Source organism: Lissotriton vulgaris, chromosome 10, assembly GCF_964263255.1.
Source record: "Lissotriton vulgaris chromosome 10, aLisVul1.2, whole genome shotgun sequence".
Lineage (NCBI taxonomy): Eukaryota > Metazoa > Chordata > Amphibia > Caudata > Salamandridae > Lissotriton > Lissotriton vulgaris.
Window position 1 is genome coordinate 929,301,815 of NC_141698.1, and position 19,059 is coordinate 929,320,873.

Here is a 19,059-nt window from a genome sequence, read left to right on the forward strand (position 1 = left end):
GCATCAGCATGCAGTGAACTTTCAATAACTTGTGTAGATAAAGATCGGGCCCCCCTCTAGCTCTACTGATTGGATTTTTGTCCTTTTGGTCTTGATGAATAAATTCATCTCTATTTTACCAACCTAGTATGGGAACTTTTTAGGTGTTTAAAAGACTTTATTAAATTCATATAACCTGCATAACAACAATACAATAAGATTAACCAAAGTGATCATAAGTGCATATGCAGAATTAAACATCATAAAAAAAAGAAAAACCATTAAAGTCTTTATAATTTTCAATGGGAAGGGAAGAAGGGGAAGGAAGGGGCGGGCGGGAAGGTGAAATGGAGAACTTAGAACAAACAATACGTGTTCAATAGAAATAACAACATATTGCCACTAGGTTGATTTTATAAAATAAATATTGTAGCAATAAACATATCATAAAATTACTCTAATATAAATATAAAAGGAGGACAGAGAGAACAATTCACGGGGAGTGAACATTTTTAGAAAATACAGAAACAGCACTTTATATACCACTATCAACTTGGCTAAGATAGGAACGAAGAAGTAACCATAACAATTGCGCATTATGTTAAGGTGTACATTGTATAGCATATATAGTATCTAATTTATGATGAGAACTCACCGAATCCCACCATACTTTATAAGATAACATATTTGATGATATCAAATTTAAATTAATTTGGTGAAAAGCTATCGCTAACAGTATATCTAATAGTTTGATTTTAGGAAAGGATGGAGTGAACAAATTGGCCAAAGTTCCCCAAAAAAGATAGACAACATTGAAAGAGTTGTCCAAGTTAAAAATCTTCTTAATCCGAGCCCACATTTTATGCAAAAAAATTACAGGTATTGGGACAATTGAATAAAATATGCATTAAATCTGCATTAGGAAAATCACAAGACCAACATTTAGCCTGAGTATTGGAGAAGAATTTGGAGCACTGCAAGGGAGTAAAATATAGATGATGGTAGACAGAAAATAGAGATTGTGTAATACCAGTGAGATTTTATATTTATGTGCCCATACATTATTCCAAAAAGGGACCATTCAAGAAACTCCCAGATCTCTTTCCCATATCAGCTCAGATTTGGATTTGATTCTGGAGGGGTCAGGTAGAGAGAAATCCTTATAAATAGCCGAAGCCCAAGGGCCCGTTCTCAGAAATTCAGTAATGCCTGAGGCGAGAAGAATCATCTTTGAAGAGTTCTGTAGAGAGAAATAAACATCAACAACCACATTCATCAGTGATAAAAAAGTGAGTGTAAAAGAACTTAGGGCAGTGATAAAGAAATCAAAATTGAGGAAAAGAGATCGGGGAATCGTTATAGAAAAGTTGGGATATCCACATTAGGCCTGTATCCTTCCAAGTACTCAAAAAAAAGGCCTATTATTTACCTTAAGTAAGGAGTTATACTATATCGGCATTTTAAAAAGCAAGGACATATCTAGAGTAAGTGGGAAAAAAGTGGATTTAAGCAGCGATACTGTGTTGCCTAATATAGGGGAATGAAGAAGCGATGTCTTAGCAGTAAGAGATAGGATCTCTTTAAAGCTAAAAGGAAGGAGAGAGATGCGCTCAATATCTAGCCATAAAGGAGAAAAGGATGAGGATAAATCGTAAGTCCAAAGAGCCACTTGGCGCAAAGGAAAAGCTCTATGATAACCATAAAAGTGAGGAAAGTTAACTCCCCCGCAGATTTCAGTTTTTGTAAAGTGACTAATGCTACCCTTGATTTTCTATGTATCCAAAGAAATCTAAGGAGCAGTAAGTTGATTGTTTTAAAACAGTTTGGGAATCAGAACTGTCAGCATAGAAAGAAGGTATAACAGTAAGGGAGAAATCATCATTTTAATAGAGTCTAACTGGCCCTACCATGATAAAAATATAGGATTCCAAGAGGAGAGAATATTGTCAATTTTGATACTAAGTTCCGTCAAATTCATTTTAACCGTGTCAGGAATAGAGTTTGTAAATCATACCACCGAATATTTAATTTTTGCAGAAGTGAACCACTGATACCCAGTAAGAAAAAAAGATTGACTGAATATGTATTTAGTAAGCAGGAGAATTTCAGTTTGATCCTTATTAACTTTATATCCAGAGACACCAGAAAATAGAGAAATGTCCTGCAATAGAGAAGGGAGCAAATCCTCAGGAGAATAAATAAAGAAAAGAATATCAGCAGCGTAAGCAGATAATTCTAAATGTTGGTCCACATAAGGAAAGCCAAAGATAGAAGGGTTAAAACATATCCGTGAAAGAAAGGGCTCAAGAGCTAAAACAAATAATAAAGGAGAAAGTGGGCAACCTTGTCTAACCTCCTATTAAGAGGAAAATATGATGAAATTATGCCATTAACCATTACTGAAGCCCGGGTGCATGATATAGTAGGGAGATAAGAGCTATAATTTTAGACCCAAACCCATGCCATTTTAAAGAATGAAATAAAAAATCCCAGTTTATTTTATCAAATGCCGTCTCAGCATCAATTGTTATGGCTGCAAGAGAAGATTTAAATGAAGGAGCTCAACTGAGGACATTCAGAAGCAATCTCGCATTATCCAATATAAGCCTTCCCTTAATGAACCCTGATTGTTCTTTACCAATATGATGTGGAAGAAAGGATTCTAACCGAAGAGCTAAGAGTTTGGCAAAGATTTTATAAACAACGTTCAGCAAGGAAATAGGCCCATACTTTTTTCATTCACAAGAATAAGACATATTATAGCTTCATGGAAGGTGCCAGAAGTAAAAGAAGATGCAGAAAAATTAATAAATAAACGATAAAGATAAGGAAGAAGAAAGTTGGAGACTTGAAGATAGAATTCTGAAACCATCTGGACAGGCGTTTCCCCTAATTTAAGTGCTTTTAAGGCTACAGCAATTTCTTCAGTAGAAAGGTCATTCTTTAAAGAATCAAAGCCCAAATCAGGAGCAACAGAATGAGATGTATGAGGTAAATAATCCAGAATTTAAGAGGAAGGAGGAGTTGATTCAGGCGTATAAAGGGATTTGTAAAACAAAACAAATTCTCTTAAAATAGCCTGATGATCAGTAGTAGACTTGCGTGTCGATGTGGAAATAGAATCGATAATGTGCCACTCTTTTCTACCTTTGAGATAGATTGCTAATAACTTGCCAGCTTTATTTCTCACTCCATAATAACACACGTTTTTTCAAAGAAGCACAGAAGAGGCTTCTTTAGTTGAAAAAGAATTAAATGTCATTTTGAATTTAAGCAGGCATTAAGGTCAGAGGGCAGTTTAGAGGAAAACTACTTCCTTTCTAAAGGTTAAATGAATGAAAGAAGACTAGTATGTTCTTTTAGCCACGCCTTATTTTGCCTAGAAACATAGTTTAAAATGAAGTCTCTTGCCGAGGTCTTGAATGAATGCCAAAGCAAGGAAGGTGAAATTTCTGTATTGTCCATTGAAGGGAAAAAATCAGAAGCAAAAGCAATAAATGAACTAGAAAACGGAGTATCTTGTAGTAAATAATTGTTACATTTACGCCAATGCAGAGGGGGACGGGGAGGAACCAAATCCCTGTCTGTAATAACCAAAGCATGGTCAGAAAGCACAATTGGAGAAATATTTGACTGTATAATAAACTGTGCAAGGGATTTAGAAAGAAATATATAATCCAGTCATGAAAGTGAGCCGTGAGAAGCAGAATAAAAAGTAAACTCTGGAAGTTGGGTTAGACAGTCTCCAAGAGTTCACCAAGGCTCCCTTTTGAATAACAGTGTGAAATGGCGTATGCATTTTATGGGACAAAAAATTAGATCGGGATTGTCTATCTAAAAATGGGTCCACTCTTTGATTGCAGTCCCCTCCTAGAACAAAGTAAGAATCATGAAATTGTGTACACTTCTGTGCAATGGAGGGCCAAAAAAGCAATATCAGTTTGCATTGGAGCATAAACATTCATAATAGTAAGGGGGGGATTATCTATAACAAGATTTACTATAATCCACCTACCCATATCATCTATTTGCTGAGAAACCAAGTTAACATTAAGAGATTGTTTTACCCAGTATCACAACCCTATTTGTTTTATTCACCGAAGGGGAGACAAACACATAACCAACCCAGGATTGTTTAAGTTTCAGGACTTCAGATTGTGTAAAATGAGTTTCCTGGAGAAGAACCAGATCCGGATTAGATTTACCTAAATGGGATAACACTCTCTGTCTTTTAATTGGATTAAACGATCCTTTAATATTCCATGAGATTATTCTGAATTATATATAATGAACAAAAAGTAGTATTGGAGAACATTGAGGCATATAAAAAAAAAGATTTTTATATAATGTGAGAAAAGATAGAGCAATGCAGAAATGAGATAAGAAGAAGGGGAGGAAGGGAAAGGGTGAAAGGAAACAAAGAACCGTAATGGGAAAGGTAAAAAGGAAAAATAAAAAAAGCTGAAAGAGAAGACAGTACATATCCATAAAAGACGACTGAAAGAACATACCTTTAAAAAACAAGAACGAAATAGAACAGGGGTGGATATGACACATAAAACGATGACACGCCCCAGGATAGGGGAGGCCAAGCCACACCAGGACCAAACACATTAAGGAAAGCGGACCTAACGTTTTGAAGTTGTTTTATTTTTATTATTATTTTTTTTTCATTTTTAGATCAGGTGAACCTGAAGGGAGACAGAAAATAACAACATAAGACATATGATATATAATAATACATACAAAGAGTTACAGCCTGAGATATATTAAAACATTCGAAGAATTACAAACTGAGATATATTAAGGAGTCACAAATAGAGAAAATTATAATTCAATATCTTAGCGAATCTGACAATGAAAGCGAAAACAAACAAAGATAAATAGATCAAATAGTAGATAATAATAATAATAATAATAGGGGCATTTATAAAGCGCTGAGTTACGCGCACCGGCGTGCCCCCGCGCTGACAGTGAGAAAACATAAAACAGGGAAAACAGTGCTGGCAGGACACAATTATCTAGTGAAGAGGTAGGTTTTTAGCTTAGCTCGAAACTTCATTTCTGCTGGTTCCAGGCGAAGGTCCACTGGGAGTTTGTTCCAGTGATTGGGGGCCAGGTGCCTGAAGGACCTACCTCCCATACGAGCTTTCTTTATCCTGAGAGTCCTCAGCAGTCCTCCGCCCGCAGATCTGAGCGCTCTGGGAGGTTCATAGGCTTTGATCAGTTTCTTCAGAGGTCGGGGCGCCCTACCATATAAAATCCGGTGACATGTGCAGAGGGCTTTGTACTCAACTCTGCTCTTTACTGGTAGCCAGTGTAATTTTTGAAGTGCCAGCTTCGAGGGCGCCCTTTTGGGCAGCCTGAGAATCAGGCGTGCCGCCGCATTCTGCAGCACCTGAAGACGTGCCACGCTTTTACTCGGTGCCCCAAGGTACAGCAGGTTCCCATAGTCAAAGCCTTGCGGTCACCAGGGCATGCACCAAGGTTCGGCGGGCTTCCAATGGCAGAAGGTCTAGGACCTTCCTTAGTCTCTTCAGGACCCCGAAGCATACTCCTGCCACCCGATTGATCTGAGGCCCAAAGGTCAAGGCCGCATCGAACCAAACGCCCAGGTTTTTGGCCTCCTGACAAGGGGCAGGAGGTGGTCCAAGACAGGATGGCCACCAGGCTGACGGCCAGGCTGACTGGGCTCTCCCTACCACCAGCACCTCTGTCTTGCTGCCGTTTAGCTTCAAACAATTCATGGCCATCCAATCGGCAAGATCTTTCATGCACGATTGGAAGCCATCTGCAGCAAGACAGGGCGCGTGCGACAGGGAGATGACCAGCTGCGTGTCGTCAGCGTAAGTTACCAATTGGAGGCCATAACTCTCCACAATCGAAGCAACAGGTGCCACATACAAGTTAAAAAGGGTCGGGCTCAGGGACGAGCCCTGAGGCACGCCCTGGCCCAAAGGTACCCCTTTGGAGTAGTAGTCGCCCAGCCTCACTTGAAAGCTCCTTCCTGTAAGGAAGGCCTGGATCCACCTCAGCGCGGTGCCGGTGATGCCACCTTTGCTCAGACACTGCAGCAAGGTGGAATGTGCTACAGTGTCGAACGCCGCGCTGAGGTCAAGCAGGATCAAGGCCATGGTTTGCCCCTCGTCTACGCCCTGTCGCAGATGTTCGGTTGCCATGAGAAGGGCGGACTCTGTGGAATGACGCGGTCTGAAACCAAACTGCGTATCGTGGAGCAAACCCACCTCCTCTACATGCTTCATGATTTGGGTGTTCACTACCTTCTCAGCCACTTTGGACAGAAAAGGTAGGAGTGAGATGGGCCTCAGATTTTCCAACACCTCAAAACCAATGTGAGACTTCTTACGGAGGGGGAGTACCACCGCCTGTTTCCACCCCTCAGGAAGCGTGCCAGAGTTGAAGGAAATATCCAAGACGTGCCTTATGTAAGGCTCCAGGACACTCAGACTGTCCCCCAACCATAGGGGAGCCAGATTTTACAGAGAGGCACGTCCTGACCAGCTCCTCGGGAGGTGGCGTGATGAAATTTGTGAGGGATCCCAGGATCTCCTTACCCACTGCCGTAACTTCAAACTCAGCCCCCATGGGAGGAGGGTTGGGGAAGGTCGAGTAGATTTTCTCGACTTTGGTGGAGAAATAGTTGGCGATGCGGTCACATGTTTCAATCGAACAGCTCTTCGGGTCAACAGACGAGTCGATTGTGGTCAGTGACTTGTAGATACAGAAGAGCTCCTTAGCAGAGTTTTTTGCCCCTAGAATTTTCCCTGCGTAAAAGGCAGCCTTCGACTTTTTGATCAGTCTGTGATGCAGCCGCCTCTTCGCTAAGAACAGTTCCCTGACTTGAGCATCATAAGATACCCTCCAGGCTCCTTCAGCACGCTTACACTCTGCCTTTGTCCGCCGCAGCTCTCCATTAAACCAAGGAGCAGATCTTTCCTTGCGTCCGCCCTCAGATGTGCGGCAGAGTGGCGCTGTCTGATCTAACGCCTCAGTGATGCGCCTATTCAGGTTGAAAACAGCAGAGTCAATGTCTGCACCTCCAGGCTGGCCTTCCCTTGTCAGTGCTAGATTAAAATCCTCCAAAGAGAATTTTGCCCATTTCCTCCGGGAATAGTTCAGGGGTGCCTGACTACACTTTATAGGTTTTATGTTATTTATAGAGAATGCCACCAGAGAGTGGTCTGTCCAGGGAATTGGCTCAATTGAAGAGACTTGAACCCCTCCCCAGTTAGCAAACACCGGGTCCAGCAGATGTCCTTGACGATGCGTGGGACTAGAGAGCTTGAATTCAAGCTGAAGTGCTTGGATGTCCCTACAGAACTCCTCCGCTCCTTTATCCTCTGGGCTATTAAGGTGTAAATTCAGATCTCCCAGTAAAAGAAATTTGTCCCTACGTAACGCAGCCTCGGTAAGACTCTCTACCAGGCTCTCTCTAAACTTGGTGCAAGGCCCAGGGGGTCGGTAGACAAGAAAGCCTTTAATCACCGTCCCCCCATGTATTTGTATAGTAAAAGTACCTGCTTCACTCTCCGCAACCGGAGTGGACTCCAGTGCACAATCAAGATTTTTCTTAAAAAGGATAGCAATTCCTCCTCCCTTCCCCACAGGCCTATCCTGCCTGACCATGGAGTAATTCTCAGGCATGGCCTTGATGATATCGGAGTCGGAAAACTGGTCTAACCACGTTTCCGTGAGGAACAGGAGATCGAACTTTCTCTCCGTGAGCAGCTCGAAGATATCGTGTCTGTGCTTACGCAGTGACCTCACATTGAGAAGTCCGCACGATAGCGCGGCACGCTCCTCGATGGTATCCAGCACGGTGGTGAAACGATACTGGCATTGGCCACACTCCTTATCCTCACTTGACATGCCATGCAGGCGGGAGCAAATGGTCACCGGCCGTAGGCTAAGGAGCTGCTCCCTGTCCCAGCAGATGTTACAGACCGGACCAGGGGTTCTAGCCCTAGCCCGCAGTCGGCCGCGGACGGGCGCAGACGGGCTCGACTTTGGCGACACTTCGGCACGCCTTCGTCGCGCCTGCTGCGCTCGTCCGCTGCGCTTCCGGAAGGACATCCTCCTTTTGAAGCCCTCAGCCCGTCTGCCTCACAGCCACTAGACCGCTAACCGGTAACTCACAGGCGGAAGCGGAAGTGACTGTCTCTCACCTCCACGCCCTCCGCTCAACGGTGCTAGCCACCCTGTCGGACCGAGGCGTGGAGGAGGGAAGGCAAGACAGTCACCCCAAATGCGTCCGGTGAGTCGGGGGATACGGGGGGTTAACGAAGCCTCAGCCCACTAGGACTTGACCCCGGCGGAATCACCGCCACGAATGCCGCCGAAAAACAAACAGGAAAACCAATTAAAATTATGCTGTGCAGCACAGTCCGTAGTTAAAAGCCCAGCGTGACCGCTGTTTAAAACACAATGCCTGCGCGCAAAGCAGCTGTAAGCCCTGCCACTGCTCACTCACCGCCACTCGCCCCACGTCTCTGGTTCCCTTTTGAAGCCCTCAGCCCGCCTCCCTCACAGCCACTAGACCGCTAACCGGTCACTCACAGGCAGAAGCGGAAGTGACTGTCTCTAACCTCCACGCCCTCCGCTCAACGGTGCTAGCCACCCTGTCGGACCGAGGCGTGGAGGAGGGAAGACAAGACAGGGTGGCTAGCACATGGGTCAGCAATATCCATATTACTAAAAGTATGGGACTGTATAAACTTCATAAGTTCTGCTGGTTCTTCAAACGTCACAGTGTTATTTTGGAAAGTGACTTTGAAAATGCAGGGATGAAAAAGGCCATATCTAACTCCAAGTGAGTGAAGAAGAGCTCGGAGGTGAAGAAAGCTAGCTGCAGTGGCATTAGAGACATCTTGAGATAGGAACATCATTTGAGGCAGACTAGCCGATAGCGAGGGACGAGGGCCAAGTCTATGGGCTCTTTGAATACTGAGCGAGGTTGAGGAGGGCACGTCCTGCAATTTTGGCAAAAAGGAGGAAAAAAGGAGACAGGGTCATCTCCTTCCAAAGTTTCAGGCAGACCATAAATGCATAGATTATTCCTCCTATTCTGATTTTCTAATTCTTCTGATTGCTGCTGGAGCATGGCACAAAATGGCATAAAGCTCGATTCTCCTCCAACAACATCTCTAAGGAGTTAGGAGTCGTGGACTTGTCAGGCAAAGGAGGATCATGTTTCAACTGCTTGGATGCAGAAGAGGGTGGGGAAGCCGTATTGACTACAAACTGTATCAAGGAATTACAGGTGACTGGGTTTCTGTTGGTGAGTGACGCAGAGGCTTCACTGAAGAATGCCCTTTAGGGGTGAAGACAAATTGTGGATTCTTTAAATTACCCATAAAAAGGGACCACATAACAAGATGATGATGTCACCGGTGTATTTCTAACTTTGTCTTCATCCAGGAAATGTCACCTCAGAGTACTATAGAGCTCCCAATACACACTCTTCAACAGTGGGGCTCTAGAAGACAGCCCTATGCTAAGCCTCAATAAGAAACTACTGCAGGGGCTGATATTATTCTGCAAAAAGATGGGTATGTCCCAGCACTTTTGTTTTGGACCAGCTACATTTAAAAAGGAAAACTCCCACTGGTGGACTTTCAGCAAAACCCAAAATGGCGACTACTCAATGAGCCATAGATCAAGTTATTGAATGGATAAGTGTTCTCTGACATCACCTGCACCAATGAAAAGCCGCCTCAGGTTACCATAAAGCTCCAGATACACACATTTTCAGCTGTGAGGCTCTAAAAACCAGCCTTTAATGGAGTCCCAGTACAGATATTGCAGAGGCTCTTTTCATCCTTGCAAAGTCATAGGTCAGCCACCAAATGAATTATCAACCACGCTGCATTCCCAAATTCCTTACTTGTGAAGGAGCGTTGAAACAAAATGGCGGCCGCTCCGTGAAGCAGCCGCGATGTTGAGGAAATAAAGAGAAGTGCACTGCACTTCACTCCCAAAGGCAGCTCTTCTTCATGACCATGGTTCTGTCTGTGAATGCTACTATTGAGGTCCGACAGGAAGGTGCCAACCAGCACCAAACGACCACAGCTTGTCCGTAGTGAGGCAGACCTCTCCTCTCAGGCGGCCATCTTGCGTGGCGCCGAAACCATGCCCCCCATGTGGGAACTTTTTGTGTGCTTTTTTCACTGTTTGACTGTTTAAAGTGTTACACACATACTTTACACATTGCCTCTAAGTTAAGCCAACCTGCCTCTTACCAGACTACCAGGCACAGTTTAATTTGGGGTTTACAAGTACCTAAAAATAGAATTTGTTTGACTGGTGCATAGTGATTGTAGCCTGGCACCATTGTGTGAGGGGCGTTTACATGAAGTTGTGTATTTTATTTTGAATGGAACCTCGCTGACATAAAGCTATAAATATTATGAAATGGGCACAGCGCAAATAACCACCCTATTACATCAGGAAAATTAGCATATCTCCTAAGTGGCTGAAACTTCCATTATTATTGGCACCTTCTGTCAACCATGATGGATTTTAAAAAATGCACTAATTTCGCATGAATATGGACTTTAAGTAAATAAAGTATTATCTAATAAGTGAATGCAATTATTTGTCTATGCGACATTGGATTTTTATCCCTGCTTTATTTCTTAAACTACATAAGTAAGCAGTATGGTTAGTTTTTTTATCCTGAATGATTAGTGCACAGATGAAACTAATCTTACTATAGGTCAGTTTTATTTGAATGCTTCTTTCCATACTAATTGATTTTAGAAAATGTCTTTGAAGTAGCTATTCATATTTTTCATTGTACACCAGATATTATAAGATGTACTATCTATTCAATTTATTTGAAAAGTAATTTTATTTATATTTGTGTACAGGGTGATCAGGGAGAGAAAGGATCTCGAGGATTTGTTGGCCCTCCAGGACCACAAGGACCTTCGGGGAATAAGGTATGTCTTTTTACTAACTTTTACGTGCCTCAATGATGCACTATGTTATCAACTGTTAATTACATTTTACCTAGAGTTGTTGGGTGCATTCATTTTAACTAATTATTGGGCGCTGGTAATACAAGGCGAGGCCATCCAATGTATATAACTAACTTGGTCAAGGGGAATTCCTACTAGAAGCTTTTTCATCATTCTAATGGTTTCCTAGCTGAGCGCGCAAAGGATGTCTAGATAGCATGTGAGACTGTCCTTGCATCACTTAAGTTGTTCCACCACTCTTAAGAGCAGGTTTCTGTGTGTTTTGAAATATCAAGACTGCCGTAACGCTAATTATTTCCTAGCTGAACTCTCAAAGGATGTCCAGATAGCTAGACAGCATGTGAGACTTCCTTCCATCACTTAAAAAAAGTATATAGGAGAAGTGTGGCTCACTGGTTAGAGGAGGCAGACCTGGAAACAGAGGTCAGCCCAGGACCAGGGTTCAATTCCCGGCTCGGCTTGGTCTTGAGTCCTAAAATGTCCATGGACTCGACAATTCTCGCTCCGGTGCCTACTCGATTCACGGGTTCACACTCTGCGACTATGGGCAATAGCTTGCTTAATCTCCACAACGGCCTCTCTTGGCGGGATGCCTGGCTTTCACCTTGCGGATACCCTGCCGGGGTTATCTCACAGTGGAATACCAGGACGGGTTCCCTAAGCAAGCGCTTAGAAACCGCTCGGTGATTTGCGCTATATAAATTCCTGTACATTTACATTTTTTATATATATATCTATATAAATATATATATATATATATATATATATATAGATAGATATATATATATATATATGTGTGTGTGTGTGTCTGTGTCTGTGTGTGTAGTGTATATATATATATATATATATACATATATATATATATATATATATATATATATATATATATATATATACACACACACACATATATATATTAGCTAGCAGTATCCACACGCGTACGCGCACACACAGGACCAAGGACACAAAATGTGCTGTTGCCGATATCAAGTGCTTTATTCAATCAAAGGTGCAAGTCTCAAGACGCGTTTCGGACATGGATTGTGTCCTTGATCACTTAGTGACATGTTGAAAAACTGGGAAATTTAAACATTCTAACATTTCCGGGTCACGTGATCGGCAGGAGAATGAACATGGAAAAGTTACTCCACAAGTTGATATTAACGAAGAGGAAACCACTGTATATATACCGAATGGCTATAAAATGAATACTAAAAACATGAATGCACATTGCTGATGTTAAATGTTCCAATACATTGCAGTAAAATCATATAAGAATCTTAAAGCTCAAAACCGGGCCAAGTCAATACTTTGTGTTAGCTGACACACAGGCATAGCTTTAAAAACATTTGTAAAACGTTCATTTGCCATAGAAATGGCATCATACTGAAATGTGCAAGTACACTGATATAAATTTTGCAAAATGTAAACAATGACCTGTGCCTAAGCAATTTTTAGCGATGTCATTCAAATGTGCAAATACGCTGATGTAAACAATAGTGGGAGGTAATGGTGCTATCAGATCATGTGCAAAAAAAAGCTACACAGTACAATGATATATATAAATAGTATAAATACAATATAGATAAACACCACCAAACTTATCACTGGGGTCCTTAAAATACATATGTAGTTAAACTTTTTAACAGCACATATCACATTGCCTCCTGTAGACAGGTCCAGGTGATATATGACAAAAATATTCTAATAGATGTGCAAATACGCAATGTACATATTCAATAGCCTTAAAGAAACTAAATTATCCTGCCTCCACGATAGCAAAAAATTGCTCTTTAGGGCATAGGGGTGAAAATACTAGTATATGTGCAAAACAGTGCTTAAGAATAAAAAAACAAGTCCCAAATGTGGAAAAGAGCAGCGGATATCATTAAGAACTGGAATTTGCTAGCATGAATGCATATATATTATATATATAAACAGAACAACTAACTTCAGAGGAAACTGTAATGAAGCAGGCACGGACTCCAGGCTGTAGGTAAAAGGCTTCTATTTATTAAATCGGGTCACCCACGACCCCAAGACAAAAGAGACGCATTTCGGCTTCAGATGAAGTCTTTGTCAATATATATATATATATATATAGACACACACACACACCACACACACACACACACATATATATATTTACTGGGGAATAAATAAAGGTTACAGGGACGTTATAATTAGGCTCAGAACGAGTGAAATTCAGCAGTTATAGTTATATTAGCTAACTATAAAGTATGCCCCTGCAATGCACTGCTTATGACCTCACATATAACATCACTCTTCACATGGTCAGTGACATCACTGATGACGTCCCTGTAACCTTTGATTTTTTTAGTGAAGTTCTAAGGTTTTTAAAATTATATTTCCTAACTATAAGGCCCCTGTAACCTTTGTTTTTTTCAGTAAATGTCGATGTTTTTCATAAATCCATTTCCTAACTATAATGTTCCTGTAACCTTTGGTTTTTAAAGTGAATATCTATGATTTTTAATGTTATTTTCTAATTGTAATCTGTAACTTTTGAGAGTAAGTGTCTCAGTGGGTGTGTGGATGATTGTGTGGGTATCTCACTGGGTCTGTGAGTGGGTGCATAAGTCTATAAGTGGGAGTCTGAGTGGGTGCATGAGTGTCTGAGTGGGTTTGCCAGTGCCTCCATGAGTGTGTCAGTCGCTCTGTGATTGACTGCATGAGTGTCAGAGTGGGTCTGTGTGTGGGTGCGTTAGTCTCTGAGTGTGAGTCAGGGCTTGAGTCTCTGAGTAGATCTGTGAGTGGGTGAGAGAGTATGAGTGATTCTGTAAATGGGTGCATGAATGTCTGATTGGGTCTGTGAGTGGGTGTGAGAGTCTCTGAGTTGTTCTGTGAGTAATTGAGCACCTGGGTAGGTTCTGCTGTTTCTGACCTCTATTTTGTCTCTTTCTGTTCATTTCCAACCTTTATCTTACTTCTTTTGTTTCATTGCTGACCTTTATTTTCCATTTTTCTACTCGTTTCTTAATTTTATTTTGCCTCTTTTTGCTAATTTCTGACCTCTATTTTGCATGTTTCTGCTAGTTCCCGACCTCTATGTTGTCTCTTTCTGCTGGTTTCTGATCTCTATTTTGCATCTTTCTGCTCATTGCTGGCCTTTATTTTGTTTCTTTCTGCTCATTGCTGACACTATTTTGCCTCTTTCTGATAGTTTCTGGCCTCTATTTTACCTTTTTCTGGCCTCTATTTTACCTTTTTCTACTTGTTGCTGGCCTTTATTTTGCCTATTTCTGCTGGTTTCTGACCTCTACTATGCTTCTTTCTGATCTTTATTTTGACTCTTTTTGCTCTTTGCTCACCTTTATTTTCTCTCTTTCTGCTCATTTCAGACCTTTATTCTGCCACTTTCTGTTTGTTTCGTACGTTTATCCTGCCTCTTTCTGTTTGCTGCTGACCATTATTTTTGCCTTTTCCTGCTCATTGCTGACCTTTATTTTGCCTCTTTCTGCTCATTTCTGACCTCTACTATGCCTCTTTCTGTTAGTTTCTGATCTCTATTTTGACTCTTTCCGCTCGTTGCTGGTCCTTGTTTTGCCTCTTTCTGCTCATTTCTGACCTTTATTTTTCCTCTTTCTGATTGTTTCTGATCTCTATTTTGCCTCTTTCTGGCCTCTATTTTACCTTTTTCTACTTGTTGCTGGCCTTCATTCTGCCTCTTGCTGCTTTTTTCTAATCTCTACTTTGCATCTTTCTGTTAGTTCCTGATCTTTATTTTGACTCTTTTTGCTCTTTGTTCACCTTTATTTTCCCTCTTTCTGCTCATTTCAGACCTTTATTCTGCCACTTTCTGTTTGTTTCTTACGTTTATCCTTCCTCATTCTGTTTGCTGCTGACTTTTATTTTGCCTTTTCCTGCTCATTGCTGACCTTTATTTTGCCTCTTTCTGCTCATTTCTTACCTCTATTTTGCTTATTGCTGACCTTTATTTTGCCTCTTTCTGATCATTACTGACCTTTATTCAGCCTCTTTCTGCTAGTTTCTGACCTTTATTCTGCCTCTTTCTGCTTGTTTCTCACCCTTATCTTGACTCTTTCTGCTAGTAACTGACCTATAATCTGCCTCTCTCTGACCTTTATTCTGCCTCTTTCTGCTCGTTCCTGCCCTTTTTTTGACAGCTCCTGCCAGATGGAAGAAGAGTGTTTGCTTTTCCTTGGCTCCCAACCAAGCAAAAGCAAACTGCTCTGTCCTGGGGTGAGCACCCCGGGAAATAGCAGGAGCTGACCCTGGGATTGTGGAGGTTCGTGCACCCCCCTACACCATATTTATTATTAAAGCCCCGTGGAGGTGGTGGTTCTCAGGGCCCAGTGGGGTCCGCATTGCCCCCTGCAACAATACATAAATAAGCCTCTGGGAGGTGGTGGTCCCCAGGGCATAAAAATGCCCTAGGAGGGGGGGAGCCGTGTACCCCCTCCTTTATTTTATAAAATGCATGCACATGACTAGCAACTGGAGTCCTTTGGCTGCATCACTCTGACAGGTAATCACCTCTCGACCTCCGACCTGTTGCTACGTGCACCCAGAACCAATGAAAATCTGTATGAAGAGCAGGATGTGTGTCCTCTTGAAAGGAGAAAACCTTTGAACTTTGAAACCTGTAACACTTTCCTAGGCCCAGACTTAGCACCTTCACCTCCAAAGTGAAGTTCATTCTGGTGAATACAGGCCAGTAATTTGTAATTACCTGGCTTTTAGGAGACCCTAGAAACCCTAGAGATCCTGACTCAGCAGACTTATGCCAGGGACAGAAAGTTTGCTGATTGTTGTCCTTCCACTAGTAGTGACAAAGCATGATATTCTGGAAGACCCTAGTTACCTTGGTTATAGTGTGAGAAGACAAGCTTTACTGCCTTACAAGTAGAAGAACTGATTTTCGACTGCTTAGAAGACCTGCAGAAGGCCCAGCTGACAAATGGATCTGTAAGCAGGAAACCTCAGTTGACCAACCCACACAGCAGCCACAAGATTCCTGCAGTCCAGCTTGTCTGGATAAAAACAAAGACCAAAACCGACCATGGGAATAGAACCTATATTATGGGCCTGCAGGCATGTGTTTCAGTGCAACAAAACAACTGCCAGTACTGCCACTCTGTTTACAGTCTAGTTTTTTGGAAAACATATTGACCTGGAACAATATGTCATTTAGACTTCTCTTTCTGTCTGAAAAAATTCTTATACTTTTATTTTGTTTTTTACATTTCAAAAACTTTTTACATTTTATACAGTTTTTTACACATAATTGACATTTGCACCTTATAACATCATGAAATCAACTACCACATTCTAAACTTTACCTAATTCACAACGTTCTCCAAAATGCGGAAGTAAGAACGGAGATCGGCTTTCTCCTCGTGTAAGTAGAGTGGCAGTACTGGTAGTTGTTTTGTTGCATAGTATATTGAGGCTTGCCTTACTGCTCTGAGCCCCAACCCAGTGGTGGTTTCAGGGTATGTGTTTCAGGCCATCTCTGGTGAGCCTCCATTGTCTGTGACCTACAGTGCACCACAGGGTGCTCATATTTGCCTTCTCTCCAACACCAGAGGGCCACTGAGGTCCTTCCTTCGCAATCCTTTTTTTTAAATATTCTGTTTATTGTTTTTTTTCAAATAAACAAAACTGCATCCATAGTCTTGTTACAAGCAATAATCAGTACATGAAAAGCAAACTTACTTGCTTGGTAAAAAAGGAGCGCACATGTATAATATACATTAATCTCTTTTTCTTAACAAGTAGCTAAACAACGAGAAATCCCCCCTATTTTATCACTACTGCAGTGATTTCTGGTGTCCATACAATCAGCAGGATATAGGAGAGATCACACTGCAATATACAATACTTAGCCTCCCCTCATATCTCCCCCAAGCACAGTGGAGGGCATTCCATCCCTGATATGTGTACTTCAAATATACTGGTGCACAGCTGGTTCAGTGCCTGATGTCATCGTCTGCTGTTGTTGTGCTAGTAGGTAGCATGTCAAGGGGGCCCAAATGTCTCTAGGGTTGGATGCACAAGGTAGCAGTTCGGCGTATGTAGTAAGGCGTTCCTGGCATGTCACCAGATCAGTAATCCAGTCCTTGAATTTGAGTGCCGGCCCTCTGCCCCATCGACAGGCCACACGTCTCTTGGGAATGAGTAAAGCAAGGGTAACATATTTGCGGTGTACTGCCTGCATCGGCTTGACATAGCTGATCAAAGCCATCAGTGGTGTGGGCTCTATGCGCGTATTTATCATTGGTGACAGGACTTCAAAGACTGCGTCCAATATTCGCTCACGTCCGGACACTCCCAGGCTAAATGTAGAAAATCTTCCCCAGGTGGACAACACCTGTCACATCTGTCCGAATCCCTCTGAGGTTCTGTAAAATTCTGTCTTGTCCCGTGAGGTTATGGTTCCGTCACGATTTTGGTGATGTTGTACCGTATTTAGTAAGTACGGCTAATATGGAGTGAATTCGTCACGTTAACTAGCGAGTTCATTACGTATTCAGAGACTTTGTCTCGAATATGGGTTCCATTTTGTCCGTGCCTCCATTTTGTGTTGCCATCACGTAGGCCCGTGGAGGTAACCGAACGAACAAAATTGCATGGGCTTCGCTGTTCATGCACTTATTACCTAGGCCTTTTCTTGACTCTAAGGTGAACTGTAAGAAACTGACTCCTTCACCTGAAACTGACCTCGCTAAGCCAATTTCCTTGGTTGATCGTTGTCTGAGATTGCCAATCAATGTTCAGGACAGCATTAACTTTTAGGATCTTTACACATGCCTTATCTTGCTCGTTATCTGTCATTGTTTCCTTTCTATGTTCCTTCATTACATGCATTGTGCTTTCAATTATGGGTTTGTCTGGCTTGTGAAGATTGGATTTGGGACATTCCTAATAATTAACTTGTGGATTGGGACAATGTAAATTGAGGTTTTTGCTATGTGATGCAGCGTGCAAAAATGTATCTTATTGTCTAGAATTTTGTGCAGTGGGTGTGCATTTGTAATGTGACTATTGGGCATAAAAAGAGACGCCTCGCCTTACGAGAAATGAACAGTTTCCTGAGTTGTACACCGTGTTGTATTTCTAGGATTTCTGTTACTAGCTGCAGATAATAAATTTGGTCTTTGACGCCACCCAGAAGTATTCCGTGTCTCTGTATACCAAGACAGGTGAATCCGAAGACTTTGGGTGTGCCCCTGGCGCCGCTGAGTTTAAAACCCGGTAATTCACCTCAAATGGTACTTGTGCATTCTAGCTGGCGTATAATATAGCCTGTATAGGAATTTATAATGTATTATTCGAAGCCTGCTACTGGACGACACCCTCTCAATTTACAGGCAACAATATTCCCACTGATCATCCGTCAGAACGAAACCTAGTTCCTCCCCCACCGTGTGCGAGCAGGCGCAGCCAGCAACTCCCTTTGCGTATGTACTGTCAGGTAGATCAGGAAGACAAGACGTTTAGCCGTTGCGCTCTTAAGCAACAATTGTAATGGGGATAACTCCTGTGATTCATCAGGGAAATTCGGGGTGAGTGATCTGATTCCCAGTCTAAGCCTGATATATAGAAAGACGTCAAGCGGGGTTAGTTCCAGTCCCTGAAATATATGTTCAACAGTGCGGAACTGCCCATCATGATACAGGTCCCTCAATGTGTGAATATGGGCGCGCTTCCTGAAATCGTGGAACAGTGTTTCCTGGAGAAGAGGCATGAAGAATGTAGCATGGGCGATTGTAATGTGATACCACGCCGCTACTGTGCATATAATGGTGGTCGGCATCTTGTCTCTAGGGCTAATTGGTTCATGAATCACCCTATCCAATGGGAGGGGGTGCTCAAGCCAGTGCTCCGCCTCAACCTGTGGCATATGCCTTGGCTGCTTCACCCAGAACCATGCGTAATGGGCTTGTGCGCTGATGTAATATAATTCGAAATTTGGTAAGCCAAATCTGCCCTGGGCATACGGCCTAATAAGGATATTCCATTGCAACCTTGGTTGTTTCCCCCCCAGACAAGGCGCGTCAACTATGACCTGAGTGTCGTGAACATTTTTTTTCCA

The 19,059-nt window shown here is 42.3% G+C and overlaps 1 protein-coding gene across 1 annotated transcript in view; it reads left to right on the forward strand.

Moving 5' to 3' along the window:
• The window catches only part of COL28A1 (collagen type XXVIII alpha 1 chain), a 689,953-nt gene that overhangs the window by 378,408 nt on the left and 292,486 nt on the right, over nt 1-19,059 (forward strand). The window contains exon 21 of the mRNA XM_086941924.1: nt 10,869-10,940. Coding sequence (XP_086798050.1) covers nt 10,869-10,940 — 72 coding nt within the window. The remainder of the gene's footprint in view (nt 1-10,868; nt 10,941-19,059) is intronic.